This window comes from Pangasianodon hypophthalmus, chromosome 4, assembly GCF_027358585.1.
Source record: "Pangasianodon hypophthalmus isolate fPanHyp1 chromosome 4, fPanHyp1.pri, whole genome shotgun sequence".
Classification (NCBI taxonomy): Eukaryota; Metazoa; Chordata; class Actinopteri; order Siluriformes; family Pangasiidae; genus Pangasianodon; species Pangasianodon hypophthalmus.
Window position 1 is genome coordinate 10,802,923 of NC_069713.1, and position 25,385 is coordinate 10,828,307.

Sequence of the window (25,385 nt, forward strand, 5' to 3'; positions counted from 1 at the left end):
AGTGTGATAGTCAGGTGTCCACATACTTTTGGCCATAAAGTGTATATTATACATTTATTTTGTTTCTGGAATATTAATGTGAAATTTTTGCAGTGAGAAATGTAAATCATAGTCTGATATTCTTTCTAAATATATATGTCATGTTTCTACTCACAGTTCTAAATGGATTTGAAAAAAAGTCTTAAAAGTTTTACAATCTCATGTGTAATTACCGCGTTCCACACTCTGTCTCGGCAGCACTGAAAAGAGAGAAAAAAAGTTAATATTAGAGATTGTATTTAGACTCTTGGAAAGATACTGTTTAATAACTTGTTATTATCTTCCATTAAAGAATTGTATGTGTTGAATAAAACCCTTCAAATTCCCTCATTTTAAGTTTTCCATTAACTATCTACTTTTCTGCTATACATTTTACAGGCAGTAAAATGTGGTGTCTCTAAACACATATAAAACAGTTATGAACAATAAATTAATATTAATCAATCAACATTTTGGACACAATATGACCAAATATTTTATTTATTTTATTATATTATACATTTTATTATAAATTATAAATATTTTATTATAATTTATTTATTTATTTTATTTAATTTTTGCCCTTCTAACAGAAATAGCTCCTGTTAGCTGACTAGCTTGCAGGTCATTGGGCTCACATTGATGTGTACGTTCCCATAAAAGGTGCATCCAGTGAAATTGGCTTCCCTTCTTCCTTTTCATCATCATCTGACTAGCTTTCATATTAAAGTCAAAAGTTCTTTTCATGAAAACGTATTGGTTGCCATGTCTGCCGATGATGTTGCTAACTCTACTGTAGTAACGATTTCAATGTAATGAACTATTCCTAGAATTATAATTTTTGTGAAAAACTCAGACAAGGAGCGTGACATTCATGTTTCCTGTAATAGTGTTCTGATGTACAGGGTGAGGCTCCATATTTTCTTAGTTCTTACATTAATGAAATAACCTCTCAGTGAGACAGGACTGAATTAAATCATCCTCTTCACAGAGCATGACCAACTAGGCTCCTAAGGATGATTGACCAAAGAACGGGTTCTAATGCTGGTCCTGGAGAACTCGCTGTTCTACACATATCAGTGTTTTCTCTGCTCTAACACACCTGATCCAATTAATTACCTAATTAACAGCCCTTTCTGAGCTGAAGTCAGCATGTAAATGCAGGAAAACTCTAAAATCTGCAGGACAGGAGATGGGAACCTTTGGACTGAAGCTATGGTATAAACTGCAGTATAATATACAGTAAGTGTGTGATGTTATTAGAGAAAATGATTTACATATTACCTTTCTTGTAAAAAATAGCTGCAGTTACTATCAGTCCTAAAGCAGTAAGACATGCTGGAACTGAAATGCCAACAGCAAACTTCCAAGCATCAAAGACTTTACCTAAAATTAAATCACATTTACCACATGACTGATATTTTAGCTTTACAAGAATTAATTGATAAGTACAAGACAAAACACAGAGCATTGTGGCAGAATAACCAATACATAAAATAAAAATAAACTAATAAAAATAATAACCTTTGATGCAAAAAAGTTGTATGTGTTCATCACATGCTCATGTGTCAGTCTAAACCTAAGTGTAAGAGTTTTTTTTAATTATTTACACTTACTATTAATGATAACTTCTGCCTCCATCATGTGACGAATTTGTCGAAATCTGCAGTAAAACTTGTTGGAGTTGCTATAATCATAAACAGTGATGCGGCGTTTCACACTGAAGCCCTCAGTGTCTCTGTGTATCTGTGTAGCTTCAGCAGGCAGAGCGGCTCCTTCTCTGTCCAGCCACAGAACCTCAGGTTCAGGTTTCCAGCCTCTGGACTCACACACTAGATTAATCCCTCCTGAGTTATCATAACTCTCCATTGTGATCACCGGGTGGCTTCCCTGAGCTATAATCAATAAACAAAAATGATTGTTTTAAATTAAACTTTTAACCTTAAAAAGTAAATAAAAACATGACTAATGCAACCTTTCAGTACAGGCTATTATTTGCCGCTTTTCAGTTTTAAAATGTAATCTGTTCTGTCTTTACATGGTCAAAAAAAAATTTACACACCACAGCGCCATGATTTGTGTGCAAGCAGCAAGAGACAAAGTGACAGCACAAGTGGCATGTGAAATGAGTTCCTAACTGCTTTAAAAAAAAAAAGAAAGAAAACCTTACATTATATATGTATGCGTGCACACACACACAACACACACACACACACTTGCTACGCACTTTATTACGAACACTATACTAATACTGGGTAGGGCCTCTCTTTGCTCTCAAAACAGCCTCCATTTTTGGTGGCATGGATTCCACAAGATGTTGGAAACATTCCTTTGAGATTCTGGTCCATGTTGACATGATTGCATCACACAATTCCTGCAAATTTTTCAGGTGCACTTTCATGCTGAGAATCTCCCGTTCTACTACATCCCAAAGGTGTTCTATTGGATTCAGATCTGGTGACTGGGAAGGCCACTGAAGAACACTGAACTCATTGTCATGTTCATGAAACCAGTTTGAGACGACTTTTGCTTTGTGACATGGTGCATTTCGTGCTGGAAGTAGCCATTACTAGATGAGTAAATTGTGGCCATGAAGGGATGCACATAGTCAATAACAATACTCATATAGGCTGTGACATCCAACCGATGACTGATTGGTATTAATGGGCCTAAAGTGTGCTAACAAAACATTCCCCACACCATTATACCACCTCCACCAGCCTGGACTGTTTACACAAGGCAGGTTGGGTCCATGGATTCATGCTGTTGGCACCAAATTCTGACCCTGCCATCTGTGTGCCTCAGCAGAAATGGAGATTCATCAGACCAGGCTACGTTTTTCCAGTCTTCAACTGTCCAGTTTTGATGAGCCTGTGCCTACTGCAGCCTCAGCTTCCTGTTCTTGGCTGACAGAAGTGAAACCCGACATGGTCTTCTGCTGTTGTAGCCCATCTGTCTCCAGGTTCGACGTGTTGTGCATTCTGAGATGCTTTTCTGCTCACCACAATAGTACAGAGTGGTTAACTGAACTACTGTAGCCTTTCTGTCAGCCTGAACCAGTCTACCAGTCTGCTTCATTGACCTCTCTCATCAACAAGGCATTTCCATCTGCAGAACTGCCACTTACTGGATGTTTTTTCTTATTGCACCATTCTGAGTAAACTCTAGAGACTGTTCTGCGTGAAAATCCCAGGAGATCAGCAGTTATAGAAATAGAGAGAGAGAAAACTTTATATATATCTGCTGAGTTTCTGCTAGGAAGTTTTGGTGCCGGTCACGGTGTCTGGGAACAACATATCACCGGACAAATGAGTGTATATATAATCTGCTAATAGCTAATACGAAGCCTAGAATCTAATGTACAAAAAATTTTAAACTGATTGTTAGAAGACATCTAGATACATGCTGAGTGTACTGTATGTAGCTGGTGCAGTTAGATTTAACTGCTAACCTGCTAATGAAGTTAATATTAAGCCTGGCACATAACTTACATCAAACAACCAATTTTCACATTTTTTTCACTTTATTAAAATATTAGAATACATTGTTAATACATTTTAAAGATACTGTACTCTCTCTTGCCACCACCCTTTCTCATCTGAGATAAAAACGCTGGATGGACAGTACACACCCACAAGCAACAACAGTAGCACTCACTCCACACCCACAAGAGACAAACTACAAGGGACATGAATGTCATGTTGCTCAGTGTGAACACTCAGGTTCACAGGTTCACAGCTGCAGTGGTAATTTATCATTTTTTTAGTGCTTCAGGTGCGTAATGCTGTACTGGCTTCATGCTGTGCTTTCTCCGAATACCAAACATGGTAAGCAGGAAAGCCTTAACCCTTTTGTTCAAACCAAAAAACTCCCACTAAACTTTGTTCTATCAGCTGTCCTTTTGTGTACTTCATACTTTGATTGGATGTTTGCTCAGTCCATTAACATTTAATTACTCCTCCTAATGCATTTTGGGGAAAAGGTGTGATAGAGTAAAAACAATCTATTTGTTCATGTTCACTACACCCATGACTGAGTCTGTAGTGGCTGCTGATGATAGTGACGGAGGTGTTATAACATTCTGTGTCTTTCTATTACGACCGATAATCTGATGTAGATGACGAACTTTGCCACACAACTTCTGTAGCAGGGGGTCAGATGCTGGAAATGTATTGCCCACTTCAGGCAAAATAATTGATAAGGATTAGCCCTACTACAACACAATAAATTAAAAGTCTCATTATGAAATAAAAGTCTCATTATGAAATGAAAAAAACATTATGAAGTAAAAGTAGTCTTTTGAAAAAAAGCTATTTTGAAATAAAACTTATTATTATGAAATAAAAATTAACTGAAACGTTGACATTTTATCTGGTAATATTTAATTTAAATGGTGACAATGTTATTGTGAAAATGGGTATGATGAATTTTTTTTTTATTATTAATGAGTACAGTATTATTTAGCTATTGAATTATTTCACAATATATTGACTTATTTAAATATTTACTCATTTTGTTACTTATATCATAGGCATATTTATTAATTTTTTATTTAAATGCCTTTCTATAAACACCCATTATAAAACCCGCTTAAATAAATAAATATTTTTTAAAAATACCGGTATTCTACAGACTTTTAAAGTGGTTTATGTATGCACAAACCATTAATGATGCTGTGAATCATCATTAATGAGAAAAATTGTACTATAACTTCAGTGCAGAAATAGCTCTTACCCTCGACAATGATGTTCACAATGATGTCATCATACCAGGATTCGTCCTCAACGAGACACTTATATCTTCCTTCATCAGAGACTCGCAGAGCTGAGAGTTTGAGTGAAGCGTTGCCTTTCTGTAGCTCCTCTTTAAACAGTGATGTTCTTCCTCTGTAGGGCTGAGCCTGCTTTGCATTTCTGTCTTCATGATCATTATAGAGATGCACTAATGAGTGCTCTACATCTAGTTTGATCCATTCCACTGTCATGTCCACAGCGCTCGTACTGGGTTTAAGAAAACAGGGCAGAACCAGATCTTCACCAGCTACAGCAACAAGAGGAACTTCTGGACCAAACACATTTAGAGCCTCTGTATTGGGGGGAAAAAGCAAAAAACAATTATGCTATAACACTATATATTTTGTTTGCAGCAAGACAGTACTTATTTAATTGTACTTGACACCATACACCATGTGAAAGGTCATACTTCTTTTTTACAATTGATTTGTTTGCTGCTTTAACTAATGATAGGTACATTGATCAAGACAATAACAGTTAGTTGTCAGAACAGATTTTCTTAATATTTATGTATGTAAATTTAAAAAAACAGTCAAACTTTATTTTCACCTATATTGTGAATAATGTATTAATTTTCTGGTTAAATAAAAAAAAAATGAAAACAAGTATGAAGTTAGTTTCCATCAGGTACTTATTGGAGTCACTCTGTTTCAGTGGCTGAATCTAAAATAATGTTCAATAATGTTCTGTAACTGTTGGATATACAGCACACTATATAGTGTCAACAAAATCACTCCATAAACACATGAAGTGAATATGTTAAGATGTACAGTTAAGATAAAGTTGACTAAAAACTGTGGGTAAATACATAATTTGAATCTAAAACAGTAAAGTTTATAATAAAATTATAATTTTGACTCCTCATGATAATGTTCCATAGTTTATGCTGCTGTCTGTCTGTGGCAGCGTAAGATGTTAACTGAGCCTGTTAATATACATCCAAATAGTAAATCTTTAAAGTAGTTTTCCACTGCAATTGTGTAAATTTAAAGAATTTTACACACTCAGTAATGTAGGTAGACCTTACAGCAATAACAGCAGTTAGCTAATAGCAATCAAGCAAAAAAAAAAAATAAATAAAAAAAATCACACACACATACACACACCCTCCTACTGCAAACATACATAAATCCATGACATATGCATGTTTAATGACAAAATTTGGTTGAATTTAAAGTTGGTATTTTGACTGAATTTATGCAGTAGGTGAAAACTGGAGGCAGAGTCTGTGCAGTTGATATGGCCAGTCAGACGTTCTGTCCACTTCTCACCCGGCCGTACTGGTCTTGGACACTCCCCTGCTTCATGTCAGGAGCACACATGGAGCCACGCATATGACAAGTACAAAAACTAGCTGGCACTTGCTAATTGTTAAAATCATATTAATCAAAGTAGTGTAAGTATTAGTATCAAAATGTAATATACCAACTGAAAATGTACTGGTAAACAGCAGTCAACATTTAAACTCAACCTACTTTTTGAGGGAAAAAAAATTCCGCTCTACGTGAATGCAGTGCTAACACAGCTACCTGAATAAACAGGATGTTCAAGTAACTTATTTCAATATGACGTGACTTGGGCAATTTTAATATCCAAACTGATTAATATTGTTATATCTAGTTTCAGTATGCTAATGTTATCTAGCAGGTAGCTAGCTAGTTAATGAACTAATTCAGGCATCAAAATGAGCCGCACACTGGGAAAAACAGCAAGAAACCCCAGAGGGTCTGTTAGAACAGTTTACAGGACATGGCTTTCCTACAGAACTGTCAAAGTTTCAATACTGTAAATCTTCATCAAATGAAGTTTGCAGGGCTATAGTCTTAGTAAGAGCATCAAGTTGCGTGTTCATTGCGTGTTCACAGACAGTGTGTGTGTTCATTAGGCTAACTGTCATTTCAGCTACCCCAAAACTGTCAGTCACCTCAACTGCACCCTCTTAATCATCAAATAACTGAATTTGTTAAAAAAAAAAAAAAAAAAAAAAAAAAAAAAAAAGAGATGAGATGAGATGTAACTTGCAGTGTAAGTTTGGGTCCTTTCCCATTCACTAACATGGGTACAGGTGGGGTTAAAAATTGTACTGCGGCCAGCCACTAGAGCGCCTCAGAGACATTTTAGCTTCACTTTTAAACCCCTTTAAACCCCTTTTATGACATCCATCCATATTATGCACATATATATATATATATATATATATATATATATATATATATATATATATATGTTAAACAACAATATACAGTCCTATATAAACCATAAATCAATTTACTTGTCAATGTATGGTGAAATACTACCCATAAGCTTTATGCCTGCCCACTCCTTCACCAACCTCAGCTCTGTTAGTGTGGCTGTTGCTACCATAGGCTGCTTATTTTGTGTGATAATTAAACTCTTTAAAGCTTTAGGAATATCTTGAACAGGGGGAGTTAACCAGTTCATATGCACATTTAATAAACAGTTATATATTCTGTCTACAGTTTCTGTGTTGTATCATTCTTAGGTTCATTTAAATTCTATTAAGATCCAGATGCATAGAAAAAAGTTCACATTTAACTTATGTTTAGCACCTACTATACAGTGAATAGCAACATCCTGTCACAAGCACACAATCCCTTTTATAATCTTTGCAATCTATCTTACAAAAAAAATGATTCAGTGCCTTATAAACACAATGTTTGCACTTAAACATTTTTGTGATAATCCATTCAATTTAATTCCTATTATTTGCTATAAAAAAAAGATCTTGGCAGCTGTGGATTTTTTTTTAACTTGCCCAATCTGTCAAGCCTGTCAGGAGGAAACATAACTGAAAAGTGAGCGTGAGTGAGTGCTCAGATCGGGCACCTATAATGATACTGTTTAAATGCCACTGGTGTGGATATAGGAACAGGAATTATTTCTGATCGTTTTAACATGATTACTAATTATTGTTAGGTTGTTTTGCCATAAATGTTTGCAGTGAATTGAATTTATGAGTGAATTTATTTCAGGGACCTAACTGAAATGTATATGTTTTCGGATTGCAGTTTTTGCAATGTGCAGCTTTTCTTTCATTTGCAAACATTAGTTCTGGGGGGATCAGGGGGCAAGTAACCCAACCCACCATTAGGTTCTAGGCAGAATTAGGGGGATATCCTGCTGAAATGACATTAGTAATAAAAGACTGGATGGAGGACTGCAGCTGAGGAGTGATGTGGTGGTTGATCTGCTTATACAAGTTGTTATCAGAGAGTTAGGTCTCTGCTTCCGTGATGTACAGGTCTTTTCTCCAGACAACAACTGCCCCACCTTTGTCAGCTGGCTTGATCACAATGTAATTCCTTCTGCTGAGATCTTTCAGAGCTGTGTATTCTTTTTGGGTAGATTTTGGGAGGATTTTTTCTTTTGTAAGTATGGATGATATAATCTAATGCTTGAAATTTTAGTGCTGAAGGTGTCTGCAATAAACTGTATTGATGATTTATATTTGAAGAAGTCAATAAGGGTTCCATGGGCTTCAGGAAGTCTGGATGATGCAGTTTTTGTCATCCTCACTAAAATGAGAATGAAGCCTTAAAAGCTGTGAAAAAAGTCTGTTGGGGTAAGTTCCTAGCAGCTTTGCATACTCTTTGGGAGTGATTTTCACCCATCCCTCCTGACAGATTTGCTCCACTTTCTTCAGGTTGGTTGTACAATGTTTGTGGATCACAATTTTCAAACTGTACCACAGATTCCCAGTTGGATTGAGATCTGGATTTTGACTCGGCCACTGTAGAACATTCACCTTTTTGTTGTTCCACCACTACTGTGTTGCTTTGGCCTTGTGCTTGGGATCATTGTCTTGTAGAAAGGTGAAGTTTCTCCCAAGTTTTAGTTTTTTGAAGTATCTTGCAATATCTCATGTATTTTGCACTATTCATTGTCCTTCAGTTTTAACAGGATGCCCAGTACCAGGTGAGGAAAAGCATCCCCACAACATGATGCTGCCACCACCATATTTCTTTGTTTTTGTGTGTTGATTGAATGGGCAGTGTAAGGTTTGTGCCACAGAGCATTTGGAATTTTGGCCAAAAGGCTCAATTTTTGTTTCATCTGACCAAAAAATCTTATCCCTCATTTTATCTGCCAAAAGATGAACATTTTTAATTGTTCACAGTTAGAGGCCAATTGTAGGCCACTTGTGTCCTCGTTAGGGCAATATCTTTCATCTGTTTAAACTTGGAGCTTCCACAGCATAAGGGTTGAATACTTATACAAACAGCATTTTTGTTTGTCATTTTTGTGAAAGAATATTTTTTTTTACAAAAAGCCAATATGACTTGAAATATATATCAGTTCAAATTAATTAACTATGAGGGTCAGCCTTTTAAAATAAAATATGACACAGCAAAAATTATCAAAAAAAAAAGTCATTTGTAATCCAGATCACTCTGATTACTTTTAAGGGGATTTTTGCTAGGCACTTTATACTATTAGTCGATCACCCAATCATGTGGGACCAGTACAATGCTTAAAACCATGCAGATACAGGTCAAGAGCTTAATTTTTATTTTATTTATATATTTTTTTCAAATTGACATTCATCACATTTGATATTGGCATTTGTGGTTTACGTGCAGTCATGCCATGTTAAAGTCAGTACATTATCAGGCAACTGTTGTGTTTGAGACAATGTGGGATCCCTCCTGGTTTCTCTCTGAACTATTTCAGCCGTAACAGGGGAGCCCTCCAACTGCGCAAGTGTAAAAACATCTAAAGGTATGCTTTCTTTCACTGGCTCTGTGCTAGTAAGGTCTAATGGCAGGCGTGAAAGTCCATCGGCATTTGCATGTCTATGCGTTCTTTTGAATTCAATCCGGTATCTGTGTCCTCCTAGGAACAAAGCCCACCTCTGCATCCGTGCTGCAGCTGTCAGTGGAACTCCCTTCTGTGGACTGAATATTGAAACCAGAGGCTAATGGTCAGTGACCAAGGTAAACTCGTTCCCATACAGATACTGATTGAATCGTTTAACCTCCCAGACCAAGCTCAGTGCCTCCCTATCAATCTGAGCATAGTTCTTCTCCGCAGAGCTGAGAGAACGTGAAGCGAAGGCTATAGGTCGTTCGGTCCCATCACTCATCACATGGGACAACACCACACCGATGCCATACAGTGAGGCGTCACATGCCACTTTCAATGGTTTATGGAGGTCAAAATGAGTCAATACCGTGTCTGACATCACCAGTCGCTTGAAGAACAGTGGCTAGATTTGGCAAAAACCTGTTGTAGTAACTGACAAATCCCAGGAACGACCTCAACTGTGAGACATCTTTGGGTGGTGGAGCCTCTGCAATGGCTCACAACTTGTCAGGACACTTATGTAGGACATTTGCATCGATTTGATGTCCACAGTATGTGATGCTGCTCTTAAAGAACTCACATTTGTCACGTCTTGCATGTAGCCCGTAATGTTCCAGTCTCTTTAACGCACGTGCCAAGTTCTCCAAATGTCTACTGTCATTTTCACCTATAACGATGATGTCATCGCGGTAACATTGAGTTCCTAGGGCAGCCTTGAAGCACCTGATCCATAGCGCTCTGCCATAAAGCGGGCGCTGAGGCAATGCCAAAAACCATCCTGTTATAACAATACAATCCCTTATGTGTGTTAATAGTCAGAAGCACTTTTGAGTCTTCCTCCATTTCCATCTGTAAATATGCTTCCGCCAGGTCGATTTTGCTGAAGTGTCTACTATCAGAAAGTGTGGCAAAGATATCCTCTACTTTTGGCAGTGGATATTGTTCTACATGCAGTTCGGGGTTGACAGACACCTTGAAATCTCCACAAAGTCTTACACTTCCATCCTTCTTGGATACAGGAACAACTGGAGTTGCCCAGGGACTCCAGTCAACCTTGGATAGTATTCCTTCAGCTTCCAATCGATCCAGCTCAATTTTGACTTTCTGGCGAATAGCATAGGGAACAGGACATGCTTTATGAAACTTGGGAACTGCGTCCTCCTTCAGTGTTATTTTTCCCTTGATATGCTTCAAGGTTCCCATGCCTGGTTGAAACACTGTTACAGCACCATCCAGCACTTTTTCCAGTTTCTTTTGAGTACTCCATGCATCAGGAACTGTGACTTGCAGACTTTTAATGGATTCCCAGTCCAACCTTAACTTTCGCAACCAGTCACGTCCCCAAAGTGCTGGCCCCTCTGTCTGGACTATGTACAGATCCAATTTATTCCGCTGATCATTGTACTCAACAGTAACAGGCATTACCCCAATGGGAAGTACAGGCTCACCGGTGAATGTTTTTAGTTTAACAGGTGATGGCTTTAGCTTAACATTGTCAAAATGTCTCTCAAACTCATTCTGTGACATCACGGATACAGCGGAGCCTGTGTCCAACTCCATTCGGATGATTTTTCCATTGATTTGTGGCATCAGCCAGATTGCTTGCTTCATGTCACTTTTCAGACTGTAAATTTCCAAATTTGCCAGCCCACTATCACTTTCTTCATCTGAATTCTGAGCGATAACATGCACATACCTGCTTTTCTTTTTCTGAGCCTTGTACTGTCTGTCTTTCTCACTGTTTGGTACATCAGATCGACATGCTCTTTGTATATGTCCAATTTTGTTGCATTTCCTGCAGGTTTCTGTTTTAAATCTGCATTGGTTTGCTTTGTGTCCACCCTTATTACATCGGTAACACAGTTCACTTCTTTGCATTATTTTCTTTGCTTTACTCACTGCAAACATTTTGTTCACCGACATTTTTACTCCTGACCGCAACTCCACCGCGTCTCTGGCAGCTGTTTCCATGGCTACGGCAATTTCAGCTGCACGTTTGAAAGTGAGATCAGCCTCCATGAGCAATCTCTTCTGAATACTCTCTTAAAATGCCACAGACTACTCGGTCTCTCAGCACATCATTCAGTCCATCCCCAAACTGACAGTGTTCAGATAACTTTTTCAGTTCAGCTACGTACGCTGCGATTGACTCTCCTTCGTTTTTACAATGTTGTCGAAGCTGACATCAGCAGGCTTTGCAGGTGCAGTGAGGCTTCTCAGCAATACATATACTTTTCCTCCAATTGCACTCAACAACACAGACACACGCTTTTCATTTTCAATATCGTTGGCTTTGAAATACTGCTCCATTCGTTCACAATACATTGTCCAATCATCCGTCGCACTGTCAAAAGCGTCAAGTTTTCCAATATAACCAGCCATCTTTGCACAGTTGCACTGTCCTCCCCCTTTTTAAGGCTACTTTTCTTCCTACTTTTCCCCCAAAAAAAAGGCCCAGTCCAGGAAAAAAAAAAAAAACAAAACTAGGAAAAGCGCTTCGGTGTCTTTATCATGTCCGTGTAAACCTCGTCGCCAACTGTTGTGTTTGTTGCGTGATAAAAACTCAATAAAGAGTCTAAACACGGGCGGGCATTTCTTCTTATTTTTCTTTACTGAACTGTCTGCAGTAATGAAGCCGGAGACTTACAAGAAAAGGATGGCCAACAAAACACTAACTCAGTATCAGTACAAAGAGTGGCCAGCTAACATATATATTCCTGAGATCTATCCAATACACTACAGTAACTGCCTAAGCAAAGTACATCCATTAAAATGCCAGCACCCCAATGTAAAAATGCCCCGCTCCACTAAACATACAGAACTCTCACTGCAAAAAATCCTGAAGTGTGAAAACTAGCTTAGGATGTATTGTATAAAGCTAGAACACACACACAGAGAGAGAGAGAGAGAGAGAGTGTAGGTGTTTTCATACCTGATTGAGAGTCCATAAAGCTGTAGAGAATCAGGAGAGTCGCACACAAAAACATCCCTGAAAGAGAGTTTATCATTATTTCTTCAGTCTTTTTCACAAGCTAAATAACATTTTACGAATTGCTCTAGGTGCACAATTTAACACAAAAGTAAGTAAGAAGACACTAAAAATAAAGGCCCTTTGTCCCAAAGTCTGGTGTACTTTCGTTTATGTAACCTGTGCAACCTGTTTTTTTTTAAATACGAGACTAAACACGCCTTTTTTTTAAATAAAGTATGATGAGAAGTGAGATAGTGTCTTTGAGGTGATTAATCTTGCTGCATGTTGCAACAGGCCAAATTTAAAATACTGAACATAAGATCCTCACTCATTTTCCGCACTCATTCTCACTCAAGGAAAAATTCACCCCAAACATCTTGCAAGTTTATTTTTTATAATTAACATATTTTTTTCAGTGGCATCGAATATTTTGACATGGTGATTTTCATTTTGGTTAATGGTTTTCTATATTACCCACAATGCCATTTGACTGCCTGCTGAGCTGCTATCTGTGGGATTTAGCTCTTGATTCAAGGACGTGGAAAGTGGGGGTGCTGAGGATGCTGCAGAACCTCTGACATTCAGGATAATAATAACAATAATAATAATAATAATAATAATAGGTTACAAAAAGAATACAGAAATAAATAATAAAGTAATAAACTTTAAAATTAAGTATTTAAGAGTATTTTAGTAGTTTTTGAGTTTGTATGATGGAGATAGTATTTTTATTTTGTTTTATTTTTTATATTGCTGCAGTTGGTAGAAGTTCCCTCCATGTTTCAACCAACAAAGCCTTCAGTTCATCCAAGCAAGACAATGACAATCTGCTAATTTCTTCTCCATTGCATCCCATAGATAATCTATATGGTTTAGTTCAGGGCTCTGGGAAGTTTTTTTTTTTTTTTTTTTTTTTTTTTAAAGGCAGCTGATTTGCTTTGGATCATCATCCTGCTGAAAAAAAAAAACACTTATGTAGCTTGAATAATTTCTTCACTGATTTCTGGAAGTTTGCTTAAAGATGCCTCTGTACACGTGTGAGTTCATGATAACCATCAGTGAACACAAGCTCACCAACACCACCGTAGAAAAAAACAGCCCCAGGCACCTCCATGCTTTATAGTACCCTTAATGCAGTTTGATTTGAATTCTTCTCCTTATTTTTTCCACAGAAACACTCTATCATCAGATCCATGGAAGTTAAATTTAGATTCATCTGAAAAAAAGACAGTTCTCCAGAAGCTGCTGTCTTTCTGTGCATGTTCTTTTGCAAATTTCACCCTTACTTTCTTATTTTTGAGGCTGCTGAATTGTTTCATTTGCAATACCCTCCCTCTGTACCCCTGCTCATTGATCCTGTTGCAAATATTTTGTGCTCTAGTTGTATCTGGTACTTCTTATTAATGTCTGAAGCAATCCTTGCTCTTGTTTCTTGTCTGTTTTTCTTGGTTTTACTCACAATTATCCTGCCCAGTCTGCTGGTGGTTTTTCTGGGTCTGCCTGTAGGTTTTCTGTTTTCATTCCTTCTGTTTTCATTCATTAAAGTCTTTTTCCTTTAACTTTTTTTTTTAACAAGTTTTCATGATCTGGTTAATAGAGTGGCCTTTTCTGTGCAAACAGATGATGCTAGAGCTTTTCTCAAAACTTTCTTCTTTTTCTTACTCATTTTTGCAATTACTTTTAACCAGCTGATAACAAGGTTATTTATAATAGATATATGCAGTCAGTTTCCTTCAATTTCATACAGGTGCCTCTAGCAGAGTAACAACATGGTGTAGTTCATCACATTAACTATGGATTAACTTCATAAATTTGTACATTTCACACCTCACGATTGCTTACAGAGAAAAGGAGGATCTACATCTTACTGGTAAATGATTACATCAGTTGAACAAAGGAGGAGTAAAGACAGCTTACATGAGGTTCCTGTACTACAGGTGCAACCTAAAACTGGCTCAAATTGGTTTCTTCTACAGTGGTAAGAAGTCAGAAACTAAAACCTTGAGGATGTGAAAAAAGAAAAACAATGCATCACATACAGGGTCACTACAACCTCAAAAATATGGTAAATATGTGTGCAAATGATCAACAAGTACAAACAGGTGTCAGAAGAAAAATCAAATGTAAAAACATAATACAGATACAGAATAATTGTTAATAAGAGGGAGAATAAACTATAAGTAAATTTTCGACCTTACTCCCACCTCACTGCTATGTTCTCTCCACTGGTTTCCTGTAGCTGCCCACATCAGATTTAAAACACCGACGCTTGCCTTTAAAGTCAAAAAATGGACCAGTGCCCACTTACCTTAAAGCACTTATCACACTCCACTCTACACCTTGCTTCCTTTAAACCGCTATCACAGCTCAACTGGATCATCTAAGACATGCATCAAGAATGTTCTCTGTCCTGGCACCCAGGTACTGAAATGAACTCCCCCTCACTATCTCAGATCAAAAACTCCATACATGACCTTACATGTATTTAATAAACTAGAAAAGAAGGCTGGTATGCAAAACAGACTTTTGGTAGGGTTGAAGGCCATATGAGAGATTTGTAAAATTCAGACTGCAACTGGTTAGTGGTCATACTGAAGAACAGTCTAGAATAGTACATAAGTATGTGATTTCAGACTGTTGTGGATTCTGGCCAAGAATGACAATGCCACTGTCTTTGACTACTGATACCACTCAGGCTATACGTTGTCATGTCACTGAGGCAGATGTGCAGGTTGCTTTGCCTGCAGTTTTCTGAGCACACAGACATGTTGTGAACAAGAAAAAGGACTTTGTTGGACTAGACCATGGAGAGGAGCCTATTCCTCCTGCCATTATCAGAATGATTCCTGTGCAGTTGTCACCTGTGTGGTGGTCTGATCTTGACACAATGGAAAGTCATGACTGATTTATGAGCTATACCTTAAGAGGAAAAAGGGAGAAACGAGGGACATGAACATGGATGGTTTCTGAGCTATATCCTCAGAAGGAAAAAAAGGACATTGTTACATGGACAGAGACTTCAAGAAGGAGCAGGGGGTTTCCCTGTGATGATTCAGCAGCCAATGAACACTGCAATATGGGAAGGTCATCTTGGACATTTCCTTATTCTGTGAAATGGTACAAACCACTTTAAATATGGTCATGAAATGAGTTGAAGTAACAGATATAAAGAGATAGAAGCAGGAGGGTGTGTGTGGCCCAGATGGCCTGCGCTACTGCACACCGGCCCACAGGCTACACAGCACAGCGCACTGAGACAGAGAGAGGCATAACTGGTCATGGAGAGAAGCTTTACTGACTAACATCTTTGTAAGACTGGGGTAACATCTGAGGTGATTGAGAGTATGTGATGAAGATGTGTGTTGAGCATACTGTATACTGTAATGCTTCAACTTAGAGAAAGGAACATTATACTATGCATGCTACCCAGACAGTGATACATTACTGTGCTTATATTGATGATCATATTATTATAATTCTTCATAGACATGATAGATATGTGATGGTGATGTGCCACTCTAACCTTGTGAGTGTAATTATATTAATGATTTATAATTAGTGTGGCTATCCTAATAATGCTTCTTTGCATTGTTTTATGGAGGCTTTCCTTCTTAAAGTTGAGGCAGTGCTATGAATGCTTTTCAGTGTACTTTTCATTATATTACTTATTGATTCCAGACAGCAGAAAGGTGATTGGATGAATGCATTATGGGGAATCTTGTCAATGACCGACTAAAATAATGAGAACTAGAATCGTGTCAATGAAAAATCTATTGAGTGAAGTATCAATGCTTTTGCTGACTTAGCAAATACTTGGAACATTGGTTATGTATTCATTCATTTTTAATGAATCTATCTATTCCATACTGCTTATCCTACACAGGGTTGCAGGGGAGCCTGGAGCCTATCCCAGGGAACTTGGGGCACCAACCCATTGCAGGGCAGGGCACAGTCAAACACTACAGACAATTTGGAAATGCCAATCAGCATACAATGCATGTCTTTGGACTGGGGAAGAAACTCCTGAAGCACAGGGAGAACATGCAAACTCCACACACAGAGGGCAGAGGTGGGAATTGAACCCCCAACCCCAGAGTTGCAAGACATGATTTCTGGTTTACTTTGCATAAGTACAGTTAATTGTGAGAATAGTATTAGATTTTACTGAGGCCTTTAGCATTTCTGAAGCTTTTGTACAGCTATTCTGAAGAGTTGTAATATTGATATGTAATATTTGCTTGGTATTGGTAAGATTAAGACATCTACACATCATGAGATTGAACTACATACCCTGAGATTTTCTGAGCTAGTGTTACAGTGGTAAAACACTGAGAAAGGAAAATAGGGCTCTTCTTACACCTAACTGGGAGTTAGTATATATAAGGGTTTCCGGTGTTGTTATTAAAATAATTCCCACTGGTTATTTAGTAAAACCGAAACTTTGTTACAAGACACGGCAATAGTTTCTTTAGTGGAGCCTGGGGAAATTTGTCCATTTTTATATAAATAGTATACAAATAACTAAGATATACTATGCATAATAATATATGAAGAACTAAAATAACATGTACGATATTCATTTAAATGTATCTTGTTTGAACGCAATAGTCCTCAGTAACATCTTAAAATAGTAGCAAAATCCGTCTCCATAGTTAGAGTGATATATTTCTAATGTTAATTTCTAAAATAAATGAATTTTAAAAAAAAACAAAACGGATTGTGAGTGTCTCTTGTGACCCCATTTATAAATCAAGCAGGACCTCTGGTGTTCAAACGGTGCAATTGCATTAGATGCATACTTCATAGTGATGCACATCACCACGATATTGCATTACAATGCCTCATGACACCAGTGGCTTAGTGAAGGCATGTTTGCCTCACACCTCTAGGGTTGGGGGTTTGATTCCTTGTAGGCTGATTAACATCTCTAAATTGTCCGGAGTGTGTGTGCAATTGTGCCCTGTGGGTTGGCACCCCATCCAGGCTGTGCCCTGAGTCCCCTGGGATAGGCTCCAGGCTCCCACGACCCTGTGCAGAGTAAGTGGTACAGAAAAGGGATGGATGCATTGTATCAGGATGTATCATTAAAACCCCAAGTGAACACTAAATTCTCACAATTCATTATGGACAATTAGCTTGCATTCAGGTTGAGTTTTCCTAGCTTTGCCTTGTCCTGCCTTGGTCTAGTCTTTTGTTATAATTTTCTTTCTTTTTTTTAGTTTTTGGTTCTTTCCGTGTCCATGTTTGTTTCTTAGTTGTTTATTTAATAAAGCTTATCTGCACTTGCATCCACCTCCCTCGGATTTGTTATAGAAGTGTGTAATGCATTCTATAGCAGCAGCCAGTCGCCACTGAGAGGCTAAGTAGTGGAAAACAATTCCCTGACTTGTTCTGAAGCAATTTATGATTTTTTATTTCGTTCAAAGATGGTGAATGGTAATCCAGTGCAGGTAAACAAACAGCAGCAAAAAGATGATTTATAATATATATTATAAACTCCTATCACTATAGATGTTCAGACATGCAGATAATTATTAAGTCGCTTACATATGTAAATGCATGTGGACAGGGACGCCTGCAGGATTCTCATCCACAGTACACAGAACAAAAATGTAGTCATAGGTCGTATTTGGGCCACAGCAGCTATTTGATTACATTTAGCCCTCCTAAATAAAATCTTTAATGTAACTTTATTTTATCCAAATAAATGAATTAAATCTTAATTTAAATTTGTAAAAAAAATAAACTTATCCTACATTTAAACCTCTTTAATTGGCACAATTCATTTACACCATCATTTGTAATAAACAAGATTTTATACCATCATCACAATACCAACAAAGAAATGTGTCTTACATTTTTGAGTAGTGTAAGAAACCAAAGTCTGCCTTATAACTAAAAGTTCAACCTCCTGGACCCTGGACTCTGTGAATGTTCTTTAGTGTCGGTCCTGTGAGCCGGAGGCCGGTTTCGTTGGCTACCCAGGTAAGTTTGCGCTTAGTTGAGAAAACTCTGGTTTTTCGTTCTCATCAAGGTGGATTGTTTTTTTAGCGGGTTTGTGGTAATGTACACTACATGGCTAACCTGCACTGTAAAAGCTAAAAGTGCCTCAAATATCCAGTTCAGTACTCAAGGAACTTTCAAGTATATTTAAAGTGCCACAACACAGTCTAGCAGTTCTTCCATTAAACACTTGGCTTTCAGTTCTACAGTTCTGGAGTCACCTTTTTCATTCCACTGAGAGCACAAGGTCCTTTGGGGGTTATTGGAGGAACTCATATTCCTCAAAAGGGTTATTGTAAGGTCTTTAAAATTTTAAGTTGTTTCTCAAAAATCCCTGTTGCAAAAGCCAGCTTCTAGAGGAATCCATGTAGAGATTTCTGTGACAGCAATGAAACGTAGGACTGCCTGGTATATTTACCTTTTTTTTTTTTTTTTTTTTTTTATTTTATTAACGAAATAATGAAATGAGTTTCATCCCATGATTAATATTGTTCAGTTGACAACAATGACAACAAATGATAAAATTAATTCTGTTGATGTCATTGCCATGAATTACTATCGGTATATTTCTAAGTTTATTATTATTATTATTATTATTATTATTAATAATAATAATAATAATAAGATGAAGCGGTTTAGGTTGTTACTTAAATAATTCACTTTTAAACCATCAAGATTATGTGAAACAATTCCAGTCATTAATAAATTAATATTGGACTCAATATTGGATTGAAATTTGAAATAAGAAAATTTAGCATTCAATTTGGGAAAAAATTGGCTATGAAAAAAAGATCACGAACTGAAGACATAACTCGAGAGATCTCAAAATTAACTCAAACACTTACACATCCATCTCAAACTAATCTTCTAGAAAATTTACAGAGAGAATTAGACAACATTTATTAAGAAAAAGCCAGAGGTGCATTTGTGAGGTGTAGAAGAAAATGGATGGAAGAAGGTGAAAGGAACAGCAAATATTTTTTAGTCTTGAGAAAAGGAATGCAGAAAGGAGCTTGATTAGAAAACTGAAAATTAATGACATTGTAACTGAAGACCTAAATATGATTACTAAATTTATTTCTAAATATTGCACAAAATATCTATTCTTTCGAGAGGATTAATATAATGCTATTCTTTTTAAAACAATAAAAAAAAATGCAAAAATGCTATCTTTAGAAAGTAAAATAAAATGTAACCAAAACCTTTCTCTAAATGAAAATTATGAATTGAGTTTACAACTAAATTGAGTTTTGTATAAAAGCACTAAAAATCCCCTGGAAATGATGGTATTTTTGTTAATTTTTGTTCAGACAGGTCTCAAGATGATGTGAGCCAAATTTGGTGAAGATTGGACAAAATCTGGAGGAGGAGTAGCAAAAATGGCAGTTAGATGTAAGCATTTTTAGCATATTATTTGTGATCAGCTTTTTATTGTCTTTAACATATAACATAACATCATAACATCCGTTCAAAGCAAAACAAAACAACAACAGACATATAATCAATAATTTAAAGAGTCCAGTCAAAAAGGAGAGAGAAAGGGAGGGAAAAAAGAAAAAAAAAAACCAAAACAAAACATTCCTTTATATAATCAAGTATGTTAAAGGAAAAACATTGCCAAGCATCAATAGTCCTAGGTTTGGCCTTATTAATTCGTGCTGTTGTACATTCACAAGTCACTATTTTCAGGAGGCTATGGATCCAGTATGTTTTTCCACACATGTGCGGTGTAAACCAGTTCTGTATTATTGTCTTCTTCGCAGCCGTAAAACCAGCAAACAACATTCTCTTTTGTATTAAGCTTATACAGAGACCAGAATCATCATTAAGAAGACATAAACTTGGGTTAGCAAAGTAATCAATTTGTAGTAAGGAGGTTAAAACCAGGTTTACATGTGTTCATAGCTTAATGACGATAGGACACTCCCAAAACGTATGAAGAAAAGTACCTGATGATGCAGTATTACATATATGGCAGTTAAAATTTGGTTGTAGTTTCATTGTGAATCTTTTGTAAGGAGTTATGTATGCTCTATGAATGACTTTGAAGTGAATAAGACGATGAGCCAAGTTATTAGAAGTTAAGCTGAGGTTAGACCACACGTTCTCCCAGTCAACAGATAAATTAAGGTCAGGTAATTCCCGATTCCAGATAGATTTGATAGAAAGAGGTTTTGTAATGCAATCAATAATTATATTATACATTAAGGAAACAGATGGCCGACCAGAAGATGGTTCAATCCAATCCCGCATAGGATGAGAGGAAATGGGAGATGCCCAATGAACTCCATATGTTTTGAGAGCAGAACGTAATTGAAGAAAGACAAAATATGCGGATGCTGGTAAACAAAACTTAGTTCTTAATGTCTGAAATGAACAGAGGCCCTGGTTATCATATATATCACCACACGTGTTTATGCCTAAAGAAGACCAAGAGGGATGGACAAATGGACAATTTCCGTGTAAAAAATTAAAATTGTGCCATAAAGGAGTACTGTTACAAAATTTGAAGGGTCCTCCTATCAGACACTCAACCGTTTTCCAGATTTTAACAGAATTAGCCACAACTGAACCAAATTTATAATTATCACCTTTTTTTCCTGTGCCAGTAAATAAAATGTCTTGGAGTCTATTTGGTTTAACCTTGTCAGCTTCAATCAGTCTCCATGAAACTTTAGATTGAGGATCAATCCATCCGTATAGGATGTTGTAATGTGGTAAGTTTGATTCTGGGGCATTTATCATTCCAGATAAAATGACAAAGTATGGAGTTGATCTCCTTAAAGTAACCTGGAGGGGGAGAAAGTGGTATCATAGAGAAAAGAAAGTTAAACTGAGGTAACAAATTCATCTTAACTGTGGAGATTCTTCCTTGAAGAGAGATTTTAAGATTATTCCATCTTTGAATGTCATTTTTAATCTTAACTAGAATACTATTAAAATTGTCTCTGGCAATCTTATGGATGTTTTTATATATGGTAATGCCCAAATAGATAAAAGAATCCTTAATAGGGATAAATGAGGGAATAGAAGAATTAACCCTAATGTTATTAATTGGCATTAAAGCCGATTTGCTCCAATTTATTTTGTATCCTGATAAGCTACTAAAATGATCAAATTCCTTAATTATACTAGAGACTGAAACATCAAAGTGGTCTAAATATAGAATAATATCATCAGTGTACAATGAAATAATATGATTATGATCATGAATCTTAATCGATACTTCAGATTTCCTGATGGCTTGTGCTAAGAGTTCAAGAGATAAACAAAACAATAAGGGGGAAAGCGGACATCCCTGCCTCGTTCCCTGCTGTAGAGGGAACAGGGGGGAAATAATATTGCCAGTCAAGACTGATGCTGCAGGTGAGTGGTATAATGTCTTGATCATAGAAATGAACTGCCCACATATAATTCCACTCTAGCCTGTCAAAGGCTTTTTCTGCATCAAGTGAAAAACCCGCACAAGGGCTCGGATGAGACTCTGCAAAGTCAAGAATATGAAAGAGTAGATGCATATTGTCAGACGCATTGCGCCCCTGGATAAAACCGGTTTGGTCCTCCTTGATCAAACTATGAATTACCTTCTCCATACGAGAAGCAAAAACTTTAGCGTAGATTTTTAGATCACATGGGATAAGTGATATCGGTCTGTAGCTGGAACAATCTAATGGATCTTTCCCTTTTTTAAGAAGTAATGATATCAATGATGTTTTTTGATCTCTATGAAATACACCATGTTCAGTTGCAAAATTAAATGAATTAAGCATAAGTGTCCCTACCAAATCCCAAATTTCTAAATATAATTCAGGGGGGAGACCATCTAGACCCGGCGATTTGCCCTTTTGAAGGCTTTTTAGAGAAATGTGGAGCTCCTCCAAACTTAATGGGGCCTCCAAATATTCTTTATCCACCTATGGGATCCGAGGCAATTCCAATTTATCTAAATACTGCTTACAAATTGATTCATCAAAATCTGTTTTGGCTTTATACAGATTTGTGTAAAAACCTTTAAATATGTCGTTAATCGCCGCAGGGTTTGTGGTGACCTGACCATCCGATGATTTTATTGCGCTGATATATGACTTGGACTCACATTCTTTCAGCCTAAGGGCCAACAGGTGACGAGGTCTCTCTGATTCGAAATAATATTTTGCCTAGTCCTATGTAAGATAAATTCCACCTTTGACTGTGAAAGTGAATCATATTCTTCTTTTAAAGAGGACAGCTGTATAGCCTGTTGCTCAGTAAAATGTTGTTTTTGTAGGTTTTGTAATGATTGGATTTTATTTTCTAGTTGTGTAAACTGGTGAATTTTCGCTTTGGCAAGAGTAGAAGAGAAAGATATACAGAATCCTCGTACACTTGGTCGTTTCCCACAGTATTTGAGGATCCACATCAGAGGGCATATTAATTTCAAGAAATTCCTTTATATATTCTTTTAGAGAGTTAATGAAAGTCTGATTGCTTAATAATAACATGTTAAAGTGCCATATAGGGGGTTTGGCTTTAATATCGGAAAGAGGAATATTGCACAACACAGCAGAATGATCAGATAATAAAATTGGTAATATAGAGAATTAAACGAAATTAAAGATGGGCTGAGAAATATGTAGTCTATCCTAGAGAAAGTCTTATGTCTATTAGAAAAAAAAGTGAAGTCCTTAGATGTAGTATTCTGAATTCTCCAAAGATCGATTAAGTTGAGCCCAGTGATCAATTTATTCAGTAATTTAGAAGATGGATTGGCTGTTGTATCAGATTGAGATTTATCCAAAGCAGCATTTACGACAGCATTAAAATCACCACCCACCACTAATGGACAATCAGTCTGCTCAAGTAATGTATTGGAAATATTTGTAAAGAATGCACTGTGTCTCGTTCGGACCGTAAATAGAGACCAATGCTAACCTATTATTATGTATTTTGCAACGGATAAAAACAAATCTACCCTCTTCATCACTTCCGGTATGTTCAGTTGTTAAATGTAACTTCCTGTTAACAAGGATAAGCACCCCCTTAGTTTTATTAAGAGCGCAGGAGAAGGCTGCCAATTTATAAAACTTATTCTGGAAACGTGCCACATCAGATTGTTTTAAATGTGTCTCTTGTATCAGTGCACAGGAAGTCGATTTACAGTGTAAATATTCTAGTACACGGGTTCGTTTAACAGCAGAATTTAGGCCATTCACATTCAATGATAAAATATTTAGAATATGCATTGAACGTTCATAATCCCAAAACTGTATTTTGTAAATGAAAAAAGCAAAAGCACTCCCATTCTGTAAGTAATATGTAAAATATGTAAATTCTAGATACCAAACCACCTAGATGAATAATCCTTTCAGAAATAAGATAAAATAAATAAAAGAATGAATGTCTGTTGCTTTTATTTTTTACAACACAGAAACAGGAACAACAAACAACTATAAACAAGAAACAAATCAGACCGCACATTACCAAGAACGCAGGTCTGATTGAGCAACAGAAAATGGTGATGATACGTGACCGGTCCACTTCAACGCAAGACATGTCCCCAAAAGGCCCACAAAAATGACTGTAATCAAACCTACTCTCCACTGGACCCCTCCAAAAAAGGCTGTTAGTCTTACCAGTAAAGAGACAGTTGTGCCGGATAAATAGGAACAATATCCCAGGAGGAGAAAAAAAAAAGATTTAACAAGTGTCCATGTCCACCTTGTTATGATCCTCTCCTGGGCAGCTGGAATCACCACCATCCCGGGGCCCGTTCTTCGTACGTCGCTAACTCAGCTGGATTTGATTGTTGACGATTTGGCATGATCTTGGATTATTTGGTTCTTCGACGCTCATCCTGAAGTTGTTGTCATAGCAACGGGTCGGTTAGCTTAAACCTGCTCGGGAGCAGGCTTATTTCATGTAAACAGGATTAGATCGCGGCTTTATAAGCGGAGGTGATACGAGAAGTCTGCTGCAGCCATGTCTTGTCCGTTTTTACGAGAGCGACCTGTTGTGCGAGGATAATTCAGAGCTTTTAGGATTAATCGCGTTTTGCGAGACAGACAGGATCCATTAGCACAGCGCGATAGTGCACTTTTTGAAAGATATGGTTTTTCACATGAGGGTGTCATTTACATAATTAATTTGTTGGAACCTCATATTAAAAGTTCGACTCGTTGGAGTAGGGCTTTAACAACAGCACAAACTGGGTGCATCACGTTGAGATTGTTTGCGAGTGGCACTTTCCTTTACACTACTGGAGATGCAGAGAACTTGTATTTGTCTACAACACTACACATACAGTACATGAATAGTATATGTAGTTAATATTACCATTTTGTAGAATATTCTTGTATTTCACCTTTACTTGTTCCCAAGTTCTAGTGGGTCCCGTGGTGGCTCTAATATAAAAGATTAAAGTAATTATGAAAATTAAAAAAAAAAAAAAAAAAAAGTACATAATATATACTGTAATAAGTGATAAAAACATCTAACACCGTCACTACTTATGCATTTAATTTGTCTGCAAGTTTTTGCCAACCCTCTCTCCTGGCTTTTGCAGCCTTTGAGGTGTTCCCTGATGTTTTTATTAAATTTAGGAACTCGCCATAATCCTCCATTAAGAGTTATTGTTCTGTCTCTGAGAAAAAGTGGGCGCTCTTTGGCCATTGTGGGCAACCAATAGCAGCGCTGCTGATCAGTGTTTCTACTATCGATACATAGCCCCTTTTAAACCAGCGCATGAACGCGCAATGATCTCAGATAACTCAATCCAGCCATACTAATCATCAACAACA

The 25,385-nt window shown here is 37.0% G+C and overlaps 1 protein-coding gene across 2 annotated transcripts in view; it reads right to left on the reverse strand.

Moving 5' to 3' along the window:
• The window catches only part of LOC113538341 (butyrophilin subfamily 1 member A1-like), a 33,011-nt gene that overhangs the window by 6,969 nt on the left and 657 nt on the right, over window positions 1-25,385 (reverse strand). Inside the window, exons 2-6 of one of the 2 annotated variants that reach the window (XM_053233253.1) lie at window positions 12,568-12,624; window positions 4,753-5,103; window positions 1,635-1,913; window positions 1,303-1,404; window positions 213-239 (exon numbers count right to left, since the gene is read on the reverse strand). In XM_053233253.1, the coding sequence (XP_053089228.1) occupies window positions 213-239; window positions 1,303-1,404; window positions 1,635-1,913; window positions 4,753-5,103; window positions 12,568-12,622 (814 nt within the window). In that variant the 5' untranslated portion in view covers window positions 12,623-12,624. Of the gene's footprint in view, window positions 1-212; window positions 240-1,302; window positions 1,405-1,634; window positions 1,914-4,752; window positions 5,104-12,567; window positions 13,175-25,385 lie in introns of those variants that run through there. The other variant, XM_034303250.2, reaches the window with a different exon arrangement.